This window comes from Oenanthe melanoleuca, chromosome 12 (genome assembly GCF_029582105.1).
Source record: "Oenanthe melanoleuca isolate GR-GAL-2019-014 chromosome 12, OMel1.0, whole genome shotgun sequence".
Taxonomy (NCBI): Eukaryota; Metazoa; Chordata; class Aves; order Passeriformes; family Muscicapidae; genus Oenanthe; species Oenanthe melanoleuca.
The window spans coordinates 17,968,044-17,990,091 of NC_079346.1; the positions used below are offsets into that span (position 1 = coordinate 17,968,044).

The following is a 22,048-nucleotide window of genomic DNA, read 5'->3' on the forward strand; positions in this document are numbered from 1 at the left end:
TGGTGTCCTGGCACTCAGAGCTCTGGGCTGGTGTCACAGCAATCACAGGAACTGCCTCACTCTCCTTCTAAACAAACTCCTCCCCACCCCCTTGTTGGTCAGATAATCTCCCCATTCATCGAGAAAAAAGCAAAATAAATCATATTGCTGCTTGTAGAATGGGCAGAGTCCATCCTCAGTCTCCTACCATGACAAGATAAACAGAATAATTTATCTGCTCAACTCTGCATGAAATAGCCTTTTTAGGAGCTGTAGAATTCCTTGGAATCAATTCCACTTGAGTTTGCTGTACTTGTCTGTAAGAATGAAGAACACAGTCCTTGTCTGCATGCTCCACAACCCACATAATGTCATATTTTTGGTCCTTCTGCATCACCTGAAGGGTTTTCCTCCCTGGATTTCTCCCTTTGTTCAGTGCTGTAGGGATAGAACCAGCCTGGCTCCTTTAGAAAACAGCTGAGCCATGATTTAGGATGGAGCCTCTCACTCATCTTCCTGATACAGGAACCAAACCCATCCAGTGTAGTGAAAATTCTGAATTTAGGGTGAATGGAATATTAAATACACTATTAGGTGAACCTCTAGAAAAACCAAGATCCTGATGAGATACTGACAGAGCAAATCCTTTTTTGAAACAGGTACAAGCTTTGGGTTGACACCTGTTCTGAAATATTTGGTGGTTTGGACATCTGTGCTGTTAAAGCTGTACATGGGAAGGATGGAAAAGATTATATTTTTGAGGTAAGAAATCCTGCTTTTTTCCAATATCTGCCTTTGCATATTCCAAACAGCCAAAGAAAGAACATTTCTGATAGCTGGGCATTGGCTTATTTGTCTTTCAGGCAAGGCTGTGTATTTCTGAGCACTGTTTAAATCATGATACAAAGCCACAGGTCCAAATTAGTGGCAAAACTTGCTGGAAAATGTAACCCTATGGATGGGAATGTCTTTTGGTGTTGGAGGAAATGTACACAAAGTGCAAAACAAAGCCAAATGTGGATGGCACATTCTGCCAACCCTGATGATTTCTTTCCTGAGCAGCCTTAGCAGCTTTTCCTGGAAGGTTTATAGATAGCACCACCCCAAGGGAACCCCAGCCAAATTATACCTTGCTGTGGAAAGGGAGATTAAGGATGAAGTGGAAACAACTTGACTTTTTTTCTAGCCTCAATATTGCCCTGAAGATCTGAATCCTCATGAATCAGAAGTTTCTGCTGTAGGTAATTTGGAGAAGTCGAAGTTTTTAATTTCCTTTGAGTTTTTTTAAATGGAGAAATATCACTCTGTGCAGCCATAAAACATGTTATCATCACTTTCCTATCACACAATTTCTTCAGCACCTTCCATGCTCCTAGAATTTTATTCAGGAGATGGACAAGGATCTCCAAAAGAAGCTGATAAAGCCAAAGGGAAAAGTTTTTTAAAAATGAAATAACCACAGCAAATTCTGTAATGGACTGAGACTGCCTCACTTCCTGCTTCTCAACAAATCCTCTGATTTTCCATGCCAGACACAGTCATAATTTCTAAACTCCAGAATTCTAAGAACTGCAGGGTCCATCAGGAGCTGGGTTTATTTTAATCAGGGTGCAGAATAGATGTTGCAATTAAAAAAAAAAAACTAGAAGAGTGGATGGAAATGTGATAATTCCTGCTGTTTACTGGAATCAGCTGGATTGTCTGGGAGATGGGATTGCTCATCAGCAAGGATATTTAGAATCTGTGAGAGTCATTGAAATGTGGGGCTGTTTGCAAAGTTCACATCCACCAGAACATCTGGAAAAATTATGGTGTCAACAGTTATTACACTGCAATTTTAACAGAATTCTGGGCAACAATGAGGAGTGGAAAAAACTGTCTGCACCAAGATAGGGGGAATTTTCTGCTTTTGTGTCCTTTCTGCATGGGAAAATAAATGTTATGGAGTCTGGCACGTGCATGCTGCACTGGAGGGAGCTGAGCAGGACCAGAAACCAGAGTCAGTCCAGAAACCCTGGGCTGCAGCTCCATCCTGGAGCTTCCATGGGGATCTGTTTCCATGGGGATCTGTTTCCATGGGGATGTGTTTCCATGGGGATGCCACACCTGAGGCAAAAACGAGTGTTTGGGTACCACTGACACCTCAGTCCTGCAGAGATCACCTGACAAGGAACACCAGATTCCCCAAAGGGGGAAATAAGGTTTGCAGGTCTGTTTTTCCTGATTTCCTCTGGGAACATTCAGCCAGTGTAACCCCCAAGAGGAGCACACAGGTGTGTGTCCCCACCCTCACAGGGAATGGGAATTAGGGGAGAATTCTACCCGGGTGTTCTTCAGCTCTCCAGACCAGTTTTGCTGAAGAGGACAAAATACTGAAGTGATATCATTACTCAAGCACAAAACCACCTGTGTTTTTCTGTGAAGGTTTGGGCTCTTTGCAGATTTTTAGCTGGGAGATGGAAGAGGTGACTTTGCCTTTCAGCAGAGCAGGTTTTCTCAGTGTGGTTCCCTGGAGAAAACCCTCTCCTCTAGAGGAACACAGTGGTTCTTCCTCCTGTCACTGCCCTGCTCCAAGGAGCTGGCTCCAAACTCCTCCCAGGGAGGAATGAACTCATGAAAGGCTGGCTCAGCTCAGCAGAGGGGTTGTCAGGTTGATCAGGATGGGGGCCAAGTTATGATTCTGTGTAGCAGCCTCAGCTCTTCATTTAGTGTCTGGGAATGGGAATTATCACCTGCCAAGCATCAGACAAGCTGTAGGAACAGGATTTTTATTAACACATCACTGCAACGTGCAGCTATTTAACAGCTTCCCCTCTTCTTCCTAATAAGACAAAATCAAGGCCCATTAAACTTTTAACTTCATAAATATAAGGACTTTCCCCCTTTTAAAATTAACTCTTCTGAGATTTCAATACTAGGAGGAGCAGAGCATTGTTTGTACTTCTGATCCTATTCAATATTATCTTTCCTGTTTCATTCTTGGAAAACCAAAGCTCTGGGAAATGAAATAAAAGCTCAGAGTGTGGTGATGAGAGCACTAAAAGAGAACAAATGTAAGAGAATCCTTAAGTGTGGCCTCCCAGAAGCCTCCCAAATTTTGTTTTAGATTAAATGGGCTGCTGCAGGTGCCTTATTCCCACCTCCTTCATTTCACCCTGAGCTAAATTAAAATTAGCCCCCAAGTGGTGTTTTTGACTTAGAAAGGTGCAAACTGGATTTCAATAGAAAACTTTCAGCCACTGGAAACCAATGCACGAAATGAAGAAACTGTTTGTGCACAGCTGTGTGGAAAGTTCTGTTCTTGGCCTCCAGCTCCTCAGGAGCTCAGCTGCTTCTCCTGTTGTCCCACCCAGGACAGAATATCCTCTGCTGAGCTCAGGGAGGGAGCTGAGCCCAGCTGTACTTGCTGAGAAACTCACAAGCCTCTCATCATTCCTGCTCTGGAACATTGCTGTATTCAGAGAATAAATGGGAATGGTTTTGTCCAGTTCTCACCCTCCCAAGCATGGAACTTCAAAATCACTCTGATTTAATTCCCCCTTCCTCTGCACTTATCACTTATCCCACTTTCTCCTGGAACCCTGGGGCTTTTCCCTCAGGAGATCCATCTCTCCTGCCAGACTCCCTGGGCACTGCTGACTGGCTGCTCCATCGTGTTCTCTTGTATTTCAGCATCCTGGGAAACACCTCTTTTCCCACTTTATCCACAGGATTCCTTGCCTCTGCCCTTCCTTTCACCTCCCAGCTCTGCCTTTCCCAGCCCTTCCCAAATCTCTGCCCAGGACATCCCAATCCTTGGGATGAACCGAGGATGCAGCAGAGCTGGGTGTGGGTGTGGGCAGTGGGAATTCCTCCCTTAAACATAATGATGCCTTTGCAATTACTTATCTTATAATATATTATAATTTAATTATTCATTAATTATTTAATATTTATTTATTTATTTATTTGCTTATTTATTTCTTATAATTGCTCTGGCTCCTTTATAAATCCCATCCCATTTCCCTTCCTAATTACAGAATTTATCTCCTTTTTCTTGCCAGTCTCAGTCTTGTATCCCAAATTTTAGCTATTCACCTTTCCCACTAATATATATAGTCAGTCCCTGGGTGATAAGAGAAATTCATTCCAAAGAAGTGGCTACTGAAAAAAAAATACATGGATATACAAATGCAAGTTCACAGTGATATGAATTCAGTGACTGTAATTCATAGTGACCCATGTTTTTACTGGCATCTGCACAAAGAATGTATTTGATTTTATAAATTACAGATGTCATTTTTCTTTCTGTGAAATCCTCTTAGGGGGAAACTCCAATATTTTAAATAGCTGAACTACATGCTCAACTAAAAACTAGCTGGGTTTAAATGGGATTTGAAATCTAGCACAGGCTGTAAATAGACTATTTATAAACAGGGAGCTTTAAACTTTGTCAGATCTTCTGAAGGGGGGAAATGCCAGCCTGACATTCCTGTACAGGAATTTAAAAGCTGTTAGTGTTGCCCAAAATATTCTCAAGGTACATTTATATCAAATAAAAATATAAAATAGTTGTCATTAACTCTTGCACTAGGAATGGAAATGGACTGTATTCTCTGAAAGGAATAGAAAATACCCAAAAACCACCGTGTGGAGCATCCTCCTGGATCTCAGCTGCTTTGCCAGGGAGTGGCAGAGATGCTCTGCTGCCACATCTTGGGCCAGCAATATTTGTTGCCCTGTGACAACAAAACCAAAGATTTTAATAAGGGCAAAACCCATCCAAGTGATAAGAGATTGATAAGGGCAAATGGCTCTGGTTTAAATGCCAAGTCTGGATCTGCTCAGATGGTGACTATGCCTGAAAATTCTTCATTCAAGCAGTGTAAAAACTTCCCTACTGGAGTGGAGGTGAAGATTTGGCCCCTCAAGGCTCCTTATTTTCACTTTTCCCACAAATTCTGCTCCACACCAGGGCAGGATCTGCCAGAGGAAGCTGATGTGTGAACTGGCACTTGCAGGAGAACATAAAAGCAGAAATTCAGCCCAAACCAAATCCTCCAGGTCTTAATCCTGTCTAATCCTTTGGCAGGACCTCACTGGAGGCAATTTATTTCAAAGTCATTCCAAGTGATGGTTTTAATGTAAATGGATGGTGAACAAAGGGAGGGGGTTTTTTGCTTATGAAACTTTTAACTGGTGTTGGGTAAGAGGTGTTCATCTACACCCTATAGTGCATGTTTTTTAAAATAGCTCTCATAAAACAGATGTTTAGAGCCCAAACATCACTCCTGCTCTGAAAATCAGATGGTTTGCAGTGGAGAACCAAACATCCAGTGCCCTTCACACCAAACATTCCCTGTTCAGTCATTATTAACACTTCACAGTCCTGGCACTTTGGGTCCCTCCAGGCAGGATGCAAATTCCTCTTACAAGAAACAGCTCAGGATACAAGGAAGTGGATCTTTAAAGTGTTTATACAGATTTTAAAATAGCAGTAAGTGAGCAGAAATTAATATTAAAGAGCCACACAACCTGCAGGGCTACACTTCACCCCTTCAGAAAGAACTCATGGGTTGATCACCTCCTCTCTCAATTGATGGAAGACATTGGGAGGTTCCACTTAAAATTATGATTGTCAAAAAATATGGTAAACTTCAAAGAACCTTTCAGTGTGCTTATTAATCATCTCTTCTCTACTGTTGGTGTGGCCCTAGAGTGGAAAACCATGCACTCATTTCTGAGGAGACATTTGTTCTGGAGTTCAGTTATTATTGCATTGTTTACCCAGGGGTTATTTTAAAGCCTTTTGCCTGTGAGGAGGCTCAGGGGAGACCCAGATCTGAAAATCTCAAGCATTGCCAGCAGTTCAGTTGCCAATTGTAAATGAACAAACAGAAGAATCGTGGAAATGATTTGGGACTTCAAACTAATCCCATTATTGGAACAAAGGAAGAATTTCTATAGCTCTCACCACAGTCTGAAAAGCTCAAGGTTTCTATTATTTATAACACAGCTCCTTCCCAACTGCTGCAAAGTGCAATGTTCTTTTAAATCCAAGTATCTCTTTAAACACCTAACTTCTGTCTCTAATTCCTAGAAACCCTTGAATATCTAAAAGAAGGAAGGCAAACTCTGTTCTTTGTTGATAAAGATGTTCTGTGGTGGTTGGGGGATGGAGAAGAGTTTTGCTGCCACTAAATCCCTTCCACTTCAGGAGGGATCCACACAACCAGGGTGTGTTCATGCTGCTCAGACTGATCCCTGATAACAAAATTCTTCCACCCAGAGCTGTGAGGAACACCAGAGTGCAGCTCTGCAGGTGACATGGACATGCCCTGATGCACATGGGAAAAGGCCTGCAGCTTCTCTAAATGAATTAAATCCTATTCTTTCTCTGAGTAGGAATGCCCAGTGAATAATAGCTGGGGTTATGTTATGCTTTTATCTCCCCTGAAACAAATGCAGATGTGGCAGAAGTGGATACAGCAGAGAAATAACAAATATTCTGGAGAAACAACAAATATCCTGGAGAAATAACAAATTCTTGGGACCCACTGAAGAGGCAGAATTCAGTGTTGGTTTTATTCATCAGAATGGCTGCAATAAATAACCACTGAGCAGTATTAACCTGTCATGTTTAGAATGGAAATGTTTTTATCATTTTTATCTTCCTCTCTGCCATCCTGCTTTCTCTGTAGAAATTCTTACTTATTCCTTGCAGCCACAGGACTTTTTATAAAAGGTTATCAATAATAACAAAGTGTTATTTAAAGGTTTTCATGAATCAGTGAAAGGATACAGATTTCCCTAGCAAAAAACCCAAAGTGCTCAGAAGCTGAGGTGTTACTCTGCATTTCCAGAGCTGTAATTCAGCTCTTGAACTCGGTGTGAGCCACAACAATCCCTTCAGATCACTGGGCAGCCTGAGAAATCTCATTTTCCTCATCAGCCTGTGCTTCCTCTGGCCGTTCCCAAAGCGTGTGCCCAGGTGTGAAGTGAACTTTTCTTTGGAAAGTTCTTTCTCTTTCCATTTTGTGGGAGACTGGGAGGGAAAGGCATTGCAAAAGTGCTGCTCTCTCGTTTATTTTCTGATGTAATTCCTGTAATTCTCGTGCACTTCTGCTAAGAGCAGCCCTGCACACACATCCTGCAGGGATGAGGAGGAGTTTCCTCCCCAGCACTGATGTCCTGTTGCTTTTGCAGGTGATGGACTGTGCCATGCCCCTGATTGGGGAGCACCAGGCTGAAGACAGGCAGCACATCACCGAGTTAGTCGTAAGCAAAATGAACCAAATGTTGTCCAAAACTCCTATTCCATCTCCTCAGAGACCCACTGCCACTCAGCAGCCTCAGGTAGGATAAAATGAAATCAAAATTAAATTTAAACAGAGCATCCTGGTCTATCATTTTAAGGTCAAAGTTTTCCTCCAAGAATCCGGACACCTGTGGAACCTCAAGGATTCAAGAACTTCCCAACACATTTTATCAGTTTGTTTCAATGAGATTGTCTGCAGACATAACCAAGAAGTCAAGTGTTGCTGTGTTTCTACCTGTGGGTTCAGGGTATTACCAGGCTTTGTGCTGTTTCCTTTCAGTCCCACAGATGAAAAATCAAGGAAATACTAAGAAGCTCTGTCATGGAAAACTCCTGTCCTGAGGATGTCAAAAATAATACTGAATAATTCTTGTTCTTGTGAGAAATTAATTATGTTATAATCCTTTTTTAACGTGCTGCAATTCACAAAAATATATTAGAAATCTAGTAAACTCCTGAAATATGTTCCGCATAGCAGAAGACATGGGCCAAGGATTGCAAATAGATCATTTCACTTGTTTGATCTTGCATGGCCTGATGTGTGGGGATGAGGAATTCTGCCCCTGGCCTGGGTGCCAGCTGGCTTCCAGAATCACCTCTGTGTTTCCGTGCTTAAAAACTGTGGGGTTTGTTGTAATGATCCTTTGAATAGCTTTGGGGAGTGTGGTGTTTTATAAAAGAAAGGTTGGGAGAGGTGTGGATCTGGATTTGGATGGGTCAGGATTTGGGTGGGAGTTTAAACTGAGCCAGTAACAAGTGGTGACCTGGGGGTCTGTATTTAAAAAGGGCTGATAAACCCCCTTTTTTACCAGGGGCAGGGGGATGGTTTTAAACAGAAAGATATTGAGATTAAACATCAATGAGAGTGGTAAGGAACTAGAACAGTTTGTGCAGAGAAAATGTGGGTGAAACAGAATTAAATCCAGCCTGCCCATGACCTGGTGAGGGTTTGGGTGCTGCCCTGGACCCCTGCACTCCACAGAACAGAATTACCAAACAGTAAGCCAGGAATTACCAAGCCTAAAGAGCTAAACACCAAGCTTAAATCAAGGATCTATTTTTGCTCCCAGCAGGCTCCACACCAGGTAAACAATTTGAGAACAATTTTGTGGCCTACCTCAGACAGACCAGTTCTTGAGGCAGAGTGACTAATTTGTTCTTCAAATATCTCATCGTGCTTTAAGATATAAAAATACCCCATCCCACATGAAAAAAATAAGTGGTGTGGCTTCTATTTATGTTGCAGCCACTTGAAACTAAGCACAAAATTGTTTCAGCCACAGAACCACATACAATGGAGAAATTTCCACCCAACATGAGTCAAGTCCATTGTAAAAGGCACTGAGAGAGAAAGAAGAAGGGGAAAAAATAAACCACCTTTTGCCAAAATAGTTCCTTTTAGGAGCAACAGATTATCCAGATATGAAAATTAAGCAAAGAGTCAAATTTAGAGTTATCAAGTCAATACTCTTGGGAAAAAAAATCACTTCCTTGGGTTGTCCTTAGTGCCAAAGCAGCACATAGTCAAATAAATCGAAATTTACTAGTCTGGGATGGTGGACTTCTGGTTAGTTTAGGTTATTCCTGAAGGATTCAGCCCTTACTGATGGCAACAAGAGGTTATTCCACATTAATCTTCTTTTCCTTAGCCTATCCTTACCCTATGGATGGCACTTGAGCAAAAAAATGCTGTGAAAACTAGAGTTATTCCTTGAGAATATTTGCAATATTTGTTAGATTTCCTCTCAGTTAATCTCTCTTAAAATTGGCCTTGTTGTACCAGTTTAGGGCAGGTAAAGGGGACCTGATTTTCTGCTGAAGATTCCATTTGTAAATACCCATTGGTCTTCCCATCTTTAGGGGAAATCATGAAACACATTTCTAGAGTTTGAAGCAGATAACTCCTCAAATGTAGTTAATTTTTAGCTGGGTTTTGCTGTTACAACTGCCCCTTTCAGTTTTGAACAGTCTTTTCCTTTTGTAATGTGAGAAATTATTTCCTATTCTTGAGAAGCACCCAGTTCATCTGCAGGGCAGGAGGACCCTGCCCATTTCTTACACAAAATGCAAAGCCAGTAATTAATTAATTTATCCCAAATCAACTCTGTGCATGTGCAGAAACCAAAGTACTGGAGATATCAAAGAATAATTGCTGAGTTTTGCTATTTCTGCTTTTAAATGAGCAGCCTAGGGTCAATAATACAGCTCCAGATGTGCCATGCTCTGAAAGTCTTTATTATCTGTGGGTTTTTAAAGTGTTCCTATTTTAGTCCAGGGTTGGACTGTACATAAAAACATGCCTCAATTTATCATGCCCACAGTGGTCAGCCCCACTCCAATTAAACATCCATCAGGAAACAAATCGATGATTGGGAAAATCAGGTTTTGTTTAGCCCTGGGCAGCCAAGTCCTGGTGGGGACCTGGCAAAGCTCTCCCTGTCCCAGAGCCAGAGGGAGCAAATTCCAAAGGGAAACCTCACAGGGGCAGGTCCTGGGCTTGTCAAACCCATTAAAGCTGAGATGTCTGAATGGGGAGATTTTTAAATATGTGTTTTCTGCATTAGCTGTTTATTTATCTGCAAACTCTTGCCCAGACTCTGTAGCAAGTTCTGCTGGTGCACAGAGGGCAGAGAAGTTGGGCAGGAGGAGACTTGGACTCACAGAAATTCTACCTGTTATGGTAAAAAAAAAAAAAAATCCTTCAATAATGAAATTGTTTCTGTTATTTAAATCATGATATTTTGTTTTACCCCAAACCATGCTGAAAATAGAACTTAATCCAGGAATGTGATTTTAAAGGTTTCCATAAACAAACCTGCTCTAGTTGCAGGCAATAAAACTGTGGAAATCTAAATTTCTGTATTTTCCAACCTCTTTGACTACTTTTGCCAGATCTTTAGAGAAGCCTTTTTCAATTTTTCCTAAAAATCAAGAAAATAGCTTAAACTACCCAGTGAATCTGGGTTTGCAGAGCTCTGCAGGAGCTGGCTCGTTACTTGATCATTACATTTGTGTATAAAACAAGAAAAATGGTCAAACAGCACTGAGAGCTGCCTGTCAGGCCCTGGGGTGGATTGTGCAGGAGGAAATTCTGCAGAGAAAATGACACTGTCCATGAGAATCACCAGAAAATGCAAATGTTGATGGGTGTGTGAGCAGCTGGAGCTAAGGGAAATCCTGTTAGAAAAATGTTCATTCCTGTTGCATTATCCATAATAATGGGTAATATAATATTATATATATAATAAATATATAATAAATTATATATATATATATAATTATATATAAATTAATTTTAATAAATTAAATCTATAATAAATTATATATAAATGTAATCCATAATAAGGGATTTGTTTCCTTCTTGGAAGGGAAGAAGGAAGGAGTTTGTGCTCCAGGGGCACAATGTCCATGACATGGTGGCATCACAAAGAGCAGAGAATTCCCAGCTACATCCTGGTCCTGTTTGTGTCAAAGAAAGGAGTGGCACAGTGCTAACAAACCAATTATAAAAGCAGTGCATTCTCCATTCCATGACCTTTTACATGACATAATTTATCCAGATTTATTGTTCCATGTCCAGAGAGAAAATTGAACCAGGTGTGGACTCAGGGTAAATAACAAAAAGTGTGAATTCTGGAGAGAAAAACCATCAGCAGCTTCCCTGTTCCTGGGTTTCTCATCTCTTGGATTTAGTGGGGTTTTTTTAAAGGAAACAGTTATGATCAGCAGCAATTTGCTTCCAATCACTAAAGTTTTTATGATGACCAGAAAATGCAGTTATTTGGTTTGATCCTAGCTGAAGGGAACACATTTAATTGGGAAGGATCCCCTCATGGATTAATTTGGAAATGGAGAATTCAGCAATTAGTGCACTGCCCATAAAATCCCTTTTAAATCATAGCCCTTGGTAAGATAAATTATATTTCTTATTAAAATACTTACAGGGTTCTTGTGGATGCCTTCCTAAATATATATTGGTAGAGAATCTAGACCACTGGCATCAAAACTCACAAAGAGCAGGGAAAAATATTGCTGGTGCACAGAAATCACCCAGGCTGAAATGCAGCACACTCCAAAGGTTGGTTAAGTCAGGAGCCATTCTGAAAATTCTCATTTTGCCGGAGGTGCTGCCCCTGTCTGCAGTATTTTGGTTATTTGCATCCCAGCGACACCTTGTGGCTTCTCCTCTGGAATAAGTGACCTGGGGATTTATCCAATATTTATTATTACAAGGCACTGCATCCTATTCCATAAGCTGCATCACATTCAGGATCTATTTTTTCTATATATTTTACAAATCAGAAATGCTCCACACTCGAAAATTTTTGATCATGTTGTTGTAATGCATTTCTTTCTTTTTAATATTATTATTTTAATATGGAATATATATTAATGTGCATATATATAACTGTGTATATATATATAACTATATATATATATAGTTATATACATGCAATGCTTATCTGTGTGTGCTTATTTTAATCAAAAGGGGCTTTTAAACTCTTAGTTTTTATGTTAGTGAAAATATAAGAACAGCTGTTACTTTTTCAGATCCCAATATAAACACAGGGAATTAAGAAAAGCAGCAGAAAATAAACAAGTGGGAGCCTGAGCTCACCACATCCTTGTAAAAAGCTACATGTGGGGCACAGTTCATCCAGTAAAATTTATTTATCACAAATATAAAATGATGGGGTTTATTTTTTTCCTACACTGGGGTGGTTTTGCCCACCTTTGAACATGCAGGTTCTGCATGTGAGGGACAGAGGCCACAGCAGAGGCAGAACAGATAAGGGATGGTCATGTATTAAAAATAAGAAAATCAACAAGGTTTGGTTCATTGTAAACATTTGAACTCCACATGCAGGTATTGCAGTATGTCAAAACCACAAAGTTCATGCCAGAAAATTAACCCCAAAACCTTTAATATCTATAGGGACACGACATATAAATAACTGAGCAGGAATTTTGCTGATAAAGTGCTGGTGAAAGTGAAAATAATTTTTAAATTAAGGTTTAAATTTAGGTTTCAAATCCTTGCTGAGCTGCTGCACCAGCAGATGGAGTGAGAGCCCAGGGAGGCACAGGAGCTGCTCAGACTGGTTTTGTCTCCCCCTGAGCAGAGGTGAATAAATCTGTACAAACACTCTGAGTTTTAGCCATGAATGTATCCATAAAAGGAGGGTGATTTAATCAAAACACTGATAGTGGGCAATAATTATTGATAATTATTGACAATTACCCTGCTCAGCTTGGTTCAATGTGCCACAAAATAAAAAGTTTGCCCTCCTGATGGCTTTTAGATTCTAGAAGAATACACTGAAGGTCATAGATTAAAGGTTTAGGGTTATTTGGTCAAAATTTCTAATGACATCACAGAAATTTGTCCAAATGAAATAAAGTTTTCTGGGCATACCCTGATTTATTTTTTTTTTTTTTAATTTCTGAGTACTCCATACTGAATGTGTATCACCAGCAGATTACCTGGAAAAAAAAAAAAAAGATTTCTGCAGAAAAGCCAAAAAATAGCTTGATAAGATAAAAATTTGTTCACAAAATACATTTTAGAAGAGAATCCCAAAGGAAAAAGCCCCTGACAGGGTCAGGTTTCAGGTCCAGGAGGATTTGGATATTCTCTGTTGTCTGTAGTATCCAGTGCTTCAGACTCAGTGCTGATTTTATAATTCAGAAAGCCACAAAGTGCTGGTAAAACTGAAAAAAACCCCAAGCATTATACTTAATATACACACATTTCTCTTAATAGCATTAATATTCTCTTTTTGTCTTCATTCACACAACAAAACGCTGCTTTTCCTAACTTTTTATTGCCTCCTGCCAGATGCTCCTCTCACAATCTGCAGCTGCTATTGGGAATTCTGGCACTCCAAGGTCCCTCCCCTCAAGGAGAAAGGAAATATTTGGGGTTTAAAGCAATCCTGAGCCCACCACCATGGAGTAGCCTGTCTGCTCTTGGTAGACTTCTGGGAGAAGCAGCTTTTTGGTCCCACAGGCATTTTTTGGAAACTGCAGAAATTCTCCTCATTATTCCAGAGCAAACCCCATCCTTTCCCAAATCAGAGCAGGGGGAGCAGTGGGAAAAGACACAAACAGGACAGGAGAGCCCAGGCTGGACCTCTCTCTGTTTTGTCTTATATCATATATAACATCCTTTGATTATTTTATCTTTTTTCCATCTATTTTTACTCTCTGATCTTGTTCATTTAAGCTGAACCTAACAGAAATATCTTTTTTTGGAGGCTTTTCCTTGGTCTCTCTTCCTTTCCCCACTGTGGTGGGTGTTTCCTCTCTACTTTTTTTTTTTTTTTTTTTTTGTTATTATTCCCTGTCTCCACTTGACTTTTCTGTTTGATTTCTCTGACCTTTAAATCACACCCAGTTAAGCAGAGGGGGCTGGCTTTTCTCCACCTGCAGCTTGCAGGAATTCTGCCCCTCTCCCCAGAAATCCCTGCCAGGGTTTATTTTCAATAAGGACCATGTGCTAAACCTGCGTCAAAACCTTTAAACACCAAGAGAAATTATGGAAGAATCCAAATCCAACTATTCTTGATTTGTCCATAGGAAAAAAAAAAAATAATAAGCAACCTCACACACAGACAAACTTCCAACTCTGGAATGTGGGGATGGATTTCTGGAGCTGCCAGCAGAGCAAACTTCTCTTCAGCTGCTTCAAAATCCCCCTCCAGGGTCTTTCAGCTTCTAAGAGAGTTTTTCAGAGCTCAGAGCAGCCCCCAGAGCTCCTGTGGGTGGCTGAGGGCAGCAGCACTTGGGGCAGGAGGAGAAGCTGGGGATGGTTGTGGCTGAGCCCTGAAATTCACTTTTATCTGGGCAGGGCTTTTATCTCCCAGTGCCTCCTCTCTGTGCCCCCTCTGTGACCCTACAAACACAAATTTGGGGTTCTCAGCCTGGCCTTGAGGCTGCTCCACCCCCTGTTTCCTGGGCTCTCTGCTTTCCCAGGATGAGGGATCAGTAAAGATGGAAATTCTGCAAACCTCCAGCTCCTCCTGCTCACACCAGGATCACTCGCCATCCCACATTTCCAAACAGCCATAAAAAAAGAACTTTATTTTTGTTAAAACTGGAGGAGCAGACACAGCACAGCATCACCCAAAATCTCTGGGTTTAGGGGTCAAATCCTTCCCCAAAACTTCCACCCTCAGCTCAGGATTTTGGCACTGCCCAGCCCCACCTTATCCCCTGGGAATGTGGAGGTTCCTCTGCAAGGTGAGAGGAAATTAAATTGCCATAAAAACAGAACTTTATTTTTGTTAAAACTGGAAGAGCAGACACAGCACAGCATCACCCAAAATCTCTGGGTTTAGGGGTCAAATCCTTCCCCAAAACTCCCACCCTCAGCTCAGGATTTTGGCACTGCCCAGCCCCACCTTATCCCCTGGGAATGTGGAGGTTCCTCTGCAAGGTGAGAGGAAATGAAATCGCCAGGCACAGGATGTTCTCCTGGATCTCCTGAGCCCTTTTTCCTGCTTTTCCCTGTTTCTGAGCCCTTCCCCTCACCCCCAGTGCCAGCACACGGGGGAGCTGCTACCCACACCTGCATCCCTCCTGCCTGTGGGGAAAGATCTGCCTGAAAGCTGCTGTGCCACTGCCTGCTTGGAGTGTTCCCTGCTCCAAAAACACAATGGGGAACCTGATTTCTTCAAGCCATAAAAGAGCTGGAGAAGAAATTAGACAAGCATCCTTGTCCATTGCAAGAAAATTCTGATAACTGATGGAACTTCAGAAATTTGTTGTCCCTGATAAATTAACATCCTACTTCACTAGAAACCTCATCAAATTGAGAGGTGGGATTATTTTTTTTGCTCAGCAGAATAACAGAGAACAGGGCTGGAATGGAAAGTGGGAATTCAGTATCTCAGGGAAAACTGGAGTGTCCATGAGAGCAGCACTGAGCTCCTGCTGGGATGTCACCTGCCCTGAGTGCTCACCTTCCTCCTGCAGCTGGAAAAAAATGATCTTTAAAGCCCCTTCCAACCCAAAGCATTCTATGATTTTATGAATTTTAAGACTGTGTGTGAAAATATTCAAGAAGGAAGCTGCTGTCCGGGAAGTAATTTGTTATCTAGCAATGGAAAAAATCAAAGTTAGAATTATCTTTAATATTTAAAAAAAAAAACCTTTTCAGTGAATTTTAAAAATATTATTCTAAGTAAAAAAAATCTCACTGTTTAGCTTGTTTTCTGCTCTGAGCAGTCATTTCCTCCCCATTCAGACTTTACCTTCCAGAGGTTCTTTGGAAAGTTGTTGGGCAACAAGAAAAGCTGCTCAAAGTTTTTGAATTCTTTATTACAACTTCAACATGAAGAAACCCCAGGCTGGTCCCATTTTTACTCAGTGTTTTCCCCACAGATTCCCTCAGTGCAGAAGGGCAAGGCTGGGCAGTGGCACTCCAAAAATGTGTAAAAAGCAGGAGAGAACTCCAACAGGGAGGTGCATTTTTTAAACTCATCTCTCTCTGTTGTAGCTGTTTTAGTCCACAGGGAATATTAAAAACAACAAATAGCAAAATCTTTATGATCCTGTTCAGTGCCACACAAGGGGGCAGATGCATCACCTGAGCCAGAGTCACCTGAAAATTCACCTGGTGTGAGAAAAACCAGGAAAAACTCACACTCACTGCACACTGAAGGGATGAGCAGGAAGCACCAAGTCACTGAAAATTCTGTGTTTTTGGATGCTCCCCTTCAGGATTTCACTGCTTTGCTAAATTATGCAGCATGTGCCTATTTGCAGCCCAGTTTTATTCAGTTTATTCGTTTCCTCTTGCTTTGCATTGTCCTTTGGCTTGGTTTCTGACCCCAGTGTCTCTTCATAAAACCCTTTTATTTTACTGAACTAAGCAGATAGGTTCTTCCAAAGGCTGCACTGAGTTGTGATGAAATTTTGGGGTTTTCACTGCACAAATCTTTCCCATTAGATTTCAGTTAGTGAGTGAGCTCTGCCTTTGTGATAGATTTGTGTCATCAGCCCAAAATTTCTTATTTTATTCTTTTTTAACTCCACTGATCAAATTCATTCTTTCTTTAGGATATTGTGGCCCCACAGTCTTCCAGCTCTGTATCATCTACAGGTTTTAGTAGCACACACCTACTTTTTTGTGCCAACTGAATTAATTTATAATCTGCTTGAGTTCTGCATCTCACTCATGTCCTTCCCAGTATTTTTTGTTCAATAACTGCTTTGTTCCTCAGCAGCCACTTCCTTACCCTCAATGTAGTTTTAATTGGTGCTTTACTTGGCCATTCCCAATTTTTAGAGAGACCTGGTATGGAATTCTGGATTTCATGAGTTAGCTGGTTTTCATTTCTGAGATGAGGAATGTTTCATTTTTACCTGCATCTCATTTTTAGCTTTTATCCCACCTGCCATCTTGCCCTTGCTCCTGTGCTTATCATAATCTATAACACTTCAAACATCCATTTATTATTCAATCTCCTTTAAAACCCTCTCAGTGACCCCTCTCCTTAGCAATCACACCTTTTCTTAGTTCTCCTGTTATTTAAGTGTTTTACTATTTATTCCTGTTCCTTTATGAGCTCTAACTCAGCTCGTATTTTGGCAGCTCTCAATTGATCCCTCTCCTCCTTGACCTGAAAAACATGGCTTTCCCCTCAAATATTGAAATACCTATGAAAAGCTCCTGTCCTTGCATTACAAAGAAAACCAAACGAGACCCAAAAACAACTCTACGTGCTCCAACTCCAGTTCACAGTCTTCAACCTCAGCCAAATCAAAATCAATTTTTGCTGGGACTCTGTTTAGCATCTCTTTTGCCCAAGGGCTATTTCCCTGCCAAGTTGCTGCTTTTGCTCCCACCCATTTCAACATTCTTCAGACTGTTCAAAATTCAAGTGTCTGTGAGTCCAATCTGCATTTATATCGAGGTAGAAAAAGAATTAATGCCATGATCAAATTCTAATACAACTTTATTTGAAGAATAAACAGCTTTTTCTGCCAGTTCTACCCCTAAAACTCTAAGGAGACAGTTTCAGGTAAGTGTGGGAAGGAAGGAAGTGCCACAGAGACATTTATATTCTAGATAAGTAGTGGGGTTTGTGCTCTGGCTGTAATTAGCCAATATTCCTGAAGGTCATTATGCAGCCAAATTCTCACTTGTTCTACCCAGAGCTGAGAAATCCCTGCAGTGGATTTGCAGCATTCATGTGGCTGGGAGGTTTCTCCAAGTGAAGCTTGAAGACTTTTTTGGGGCAGTTATATAAACAGCAAACCCCTTTGAGCAGGACAGCCCCTTTAGGCAGCCCTACAGAATGCTCCTGCCAACACCAGCAACCCCTTCCCCTCGGGAATTTGGGTGGGATGTGAAAACTGTGTTCCCCAAAATGAAAACCCAAGGGGCTCCTCCTGCCATCAGCCACCACCTCTCACTCAGGTGATCCCAAACCATCCCAAGCACACTCCTGTAGCACTGATCCTGCTTTTTAGCCCTGAGCATCCAAACAAGGACCTGTGCAGGGCCATTTCCATGATAAAATCCTACATTTAACCCTTGATCCCTGCAGTGTTTGACCCCAGCACGTTTGCAGAGCAGAGCTGCAGCACAGGAAAACATGTTTGTGCTGCAGAAAGGTGGCAGGAGGGTGAACATCTGGGCTGGGAGAACAGAAAATCAGCAAGAGGGGTGAATCCATCTGCAGAGCAGGTCTGGTCCAGCACCTCTGCTCAGAGAGGAGCTCCCACCAAACTGCTCTGGCAGCACCTTGCAGAGGTGAGAAGAAGCCTGCAGTTCATTTGCCAGCTGCTGCTTTAGAAGGAGCCTGGATTTTATTAAAGGTCTTGGCTCAGGGCAGCAAACAAGGCTGGTTCAAAGCCTGCCTTTAATATCAGGTATCAAGGTTTCTGACTGTCTGAAAGAAAGACTCTTGAAAAGGGCTAGATTACTATTGAAAAACCATGAGTAAGATTTCTCAATTAGGAATGTAATGCTAATTAGACTTTTTGGGTCAGCCTGGGTGGGTTGGCTAATTAGCCAAGGTAATATACCCATGTGATTGGCCTGGAGTGTGGGTGAGGTTCCTGGAAGCACCAGGTGATATCTGGTGAAAAAAAAAAATAATAGAAAAAAAAAGGATGCGTGGGTGGTAAATCAGGACAGCTGCAGTCAGTGACTGGAGAGAGGGAAATACACAAATACACCTTCAAGAGAAAAGGCTCTCAACTCTCAGGGGAGCTGAGGGAAGGATTAGTGAGCTCCTACCATGTTTATTGAAAGCTTCATTTAGGATAAAATCATTTCTTGGTGAGATGAGAGATGTGCAGACAGTGTAAGGGCTGTGTTGTGTCAAGTGATAAAAGCTGAGACCCTGCAGTGCAAGAGCCAGTGGCAGGTCTGGGGGCACAGGGCAGGCAGGGGCTCTGAGGATGTCCTAACATTAAAGTGGATGTGAACTTAAACTGCTAGCCTGTGTTTCTAAATAAAACACCAGTTTTACCTACCAAGGCTTTTGTTTTAGTGGAGAAAGAACAGCCATGTCCTCCCTGGCCACCCTGAGCCACTGCAGAGCCCCAGGTCAGGCTGGGGCCCTTGGGAGGGGCAGGGAGCTCAGCACGTGCTAATCATAATTACAATTCTAAAATATGGTGTGTGCTTTCTAACAAAGTCACATTGTCCAGAAGGAAATCCTGGAGTTGTGGAAGGCCCAATCTTGGTGGTTTCCCTGCCAGAGCTCTGTGCAGGTCCCACTGCCCCGGGAGCATCCCAGGAGCATCCCAGGAGCATCCCAGGAGCATCCCAGCTCTGGGACAGGGCAGGAGCTGCTCCTGCAGGGCTGCTGTTCCACTTTCCCCTCTGGGCTAGTTGTCCTGGTCTGCAGGGAGCTCCTGGTGCAAATGCAGTGGTGCAGGGAGCAGGATATCCACAGTGGGTACCACGAACACTCCAGGTGCTGCACTGCCCAGGGGAGCCCAGCAGCTCCTGCTCGAGGCTCTGAAAATCAGAGCAAGGAGGGAAACAAAAAGAGAGGTCTCCAACCCTCCCTAAGGCACTGTGGCATTTTTAGTAGCTTTGTCTTTCCTTATAAAATGTTCTTCTTTTCTACATGTCCTCACCCCTTTAGTGATGCTCACCAGGAACTGTGTAACTGGGTCAGGTAAATCAAGGAGCAGAGTTTGTGTGGATCATTTTTACCCCTCCCTTGGTCTCCTGCAGGTTGGTAATGCTGAATAATGAGAGTTTCAGAGCAGCCCTGTGTAGTTTTTTTTCTGCAGCTAAAGCAGACACAGCAACTTGCAGCAGCTGCATGCACTGGAGGGTTGCTGTGCCATTTGGAACTCAACTGCTGCATTGCTGGGCAGGAATTCAGAGCACTGGGAGCAGGATTTATTCTGTAAATAAAGCACTAGGAGTGAGATCAAATACAAATCTATCAGAAAAAAAACCCAGTAAACTCTGCAAGAAACATGTTTAATTGATTTTGCATTTGCTCTTTAATAAATTCTGAGTTTTTTCCTCTTGACAGATGGCAATTTGATTTCTGGATCCTTAAAAAAAATCCTAATTTATTACATCCAATGATTTAACATCTTTCACATTTCAAAATATTAGAGATGGGCCTAAGACAAAGTTTGGATTCATGTACTCCTGTTCCCAGAGGGTGCTCTGCTCCAAGGTTTTGGTTCAGGCCCATCTTTTTCCTTTCACAAGTATCCATGTGAAAAGGATGCTGCCAAATAAACCTGCTGTTTTGAAAAGTGAAGTATTACATGTGTTTCTAATAACCTGTCAGATGGAGAGGCATGAAGTCATTTCAATTACTTTTATTATTTGTCTGTGGTTTTTTGCTTTCTTCTTTCATTTTGCTTAGCAAAACAGTGAAGCTGGAGCAGCCCACCACCCTCCCCACTTACAGCCAGCAAATCAAAGTGAAACTATCACTGGCAAAACTCAAAACTCCTGCTGTGCAAACGCTTCTGGATACAAGTGAACACAGTTTAAAATAAATTATTTCTTAAATTACACAAAGGTATCTGTTGAAATCCATTTCCTATTCAGTCTGTCCTAAACAAAAAAAAAAAACAAAAAAAAAAAAAAAAAAAAAAAAAAAAAAAAAAAAATTTAAAAAAGAGAGCAGAAGCACTGAGGTACAAAGAAATGGTTCCTGGTGCTGGGAACTGAGGATAAAGTCCTTCCCCAAATGGAGGTAAGGTTGGGAAGGCACTCCCTGCATCCTGATCACATGCTGCAAAGGGAAAACAGTTTTTATAGGAGCTCAGCCTTGGACTAGCCCAGGATTCATATATCATGTCAGGCAGCAACTAAATTTAAAAAAATGGTATCTGGAATAAATTTAAAATATATGTTCAGCCCCACCAACAAAGAGTTTTCTAATGAAAATAAAGACAAATTAGTGGAAAATTGGAGCCGAGCTACTCTAATTTTATTTTTTTTTTCTCTTCTGTTTTCAAATGTATTTTCCAGAGTGGATCACTAAAGGAGCCAGAGCCAAACAAAATCCCACCTCAGCGACCACCACCTCAAGGTTGTTTACAGTACATTCTCGACTGTAATGGCGTTGCAGTAGGACCAAAACAAGTCCAGGCTACTTAGATAACTGAGACCAAAAGCGAGGGTTAAAGCAAAAATGGAGAGTGAAAAAAAAAAAAAAAAAAAACCACAACAAAAACACTAAAAAAAAAAAAAAACAAATTGAAAGCAAAGAAACAAACAATCTTAATGCAAGCATCCCAGTTTTGTTCAGTTTGCCATTGTTTCAGTGCTGACCTGGACTGTGTTTTTTCTATGCAGTGTCAACTCTCCCGTCTGGTTGTTTCCTTGTTCCTGTCTGTGCGTGTAATGCTTTCCAACCTTCCTCTGTAAAACTTGTGATTGCAGGGCTGCTGTCAACAGTGTACAAAGAATGTGCCTCTCTAGAGCCCACTGTACATCCTGGATGGTTAGACAGTATTTTTGGAGTATTTGGTATCGTTCAGTACACCCCCCCGAGGTGCAAGGTCCCTTTGCTTACTCTGTGAGTGTGTGCACACTGTACTCATAGCCTTTATTTTTCTGTGCGTGTGCATGACCAATAGGTAGGTGATCCAGATATATTTTTAAAAGTCTAGATTAGGATTTGCTAGTGAGGCTTTTTATTTATAGTTTTATAAAGTTTATTAACCCTTGAGTTTTACTTATATGCGAGTGGAAGTCTGCTATTTTGGTGACTCCATAAAATACAGTTCTTCCCAAGGAATATTTCAAATATCTTCTATTTTACATACTGGTATTCATATTTTTAGTAATTCTGCATTAAATTATTAGCTACAAAGCTATGTAAATGGGCCACCTATGTGCAATATCTCAGTGAAAGTGTGAGTATTTAATGTATCCTATTTCAATTAAGTAGTACCTTTTGTTGTCATTCTGGATTAGTAATCTATGGAGATTTTTAATGAAAACTAATGCAAATACTTTCAAAAAATCTTATACTTACCTAAGATTTAAATCCCAGGTAATTTGGTGAGAAGTACCTCAAGGACTGTTAAACTTCCTGTAAGAGCTCATTTCATTGCAACTACTGAGAAGTGAGGGGATAGCAGACCAAGGTACCTTTAAACAGCTGAGGACTCTGGGTTAGAAAATGCAAGACAGAAAAATGTCAGTGGTTTTCTTCACCAACTCAGGTCTCCTATTTTACACCTACAAGCAGCCAGAGAGCTGTAGAGAAAATCCAGCCCCGGTGTTTCCACATATAAATAGGGTTTCTAAGAACTGCCTGACAT

The 22,048-nt window shown here is 41.4% G+C and overlaps 1 protein-coding gene across 1 annotated transcript in view; it reads left to right on the forward strand.

Moving 5' to 3' along the window:
- The window catches only part of SYN2 (synapsin II), a 160,825-nt gene that overhangs the window by 132,558 nt on the left and 6,219 nt on the right, over positions 1-22,048 (forward strand). Inside the window, exons 9-11 of the mRNA XM_056501290.1 lie at positions 639-741; positions 7,165-7,314; positions 20,748-20,808. Coding sequence (XP_056357265.1) covers positions 639-741; positions 7,165-7,314; positions 20,748-20,808 — 314 coding nt within the window. The remainder of the gene's footprint in view (positions 1-638; positions 742-7,164; positions 7,315-20,747; positions 20,809-22,048) is intronic.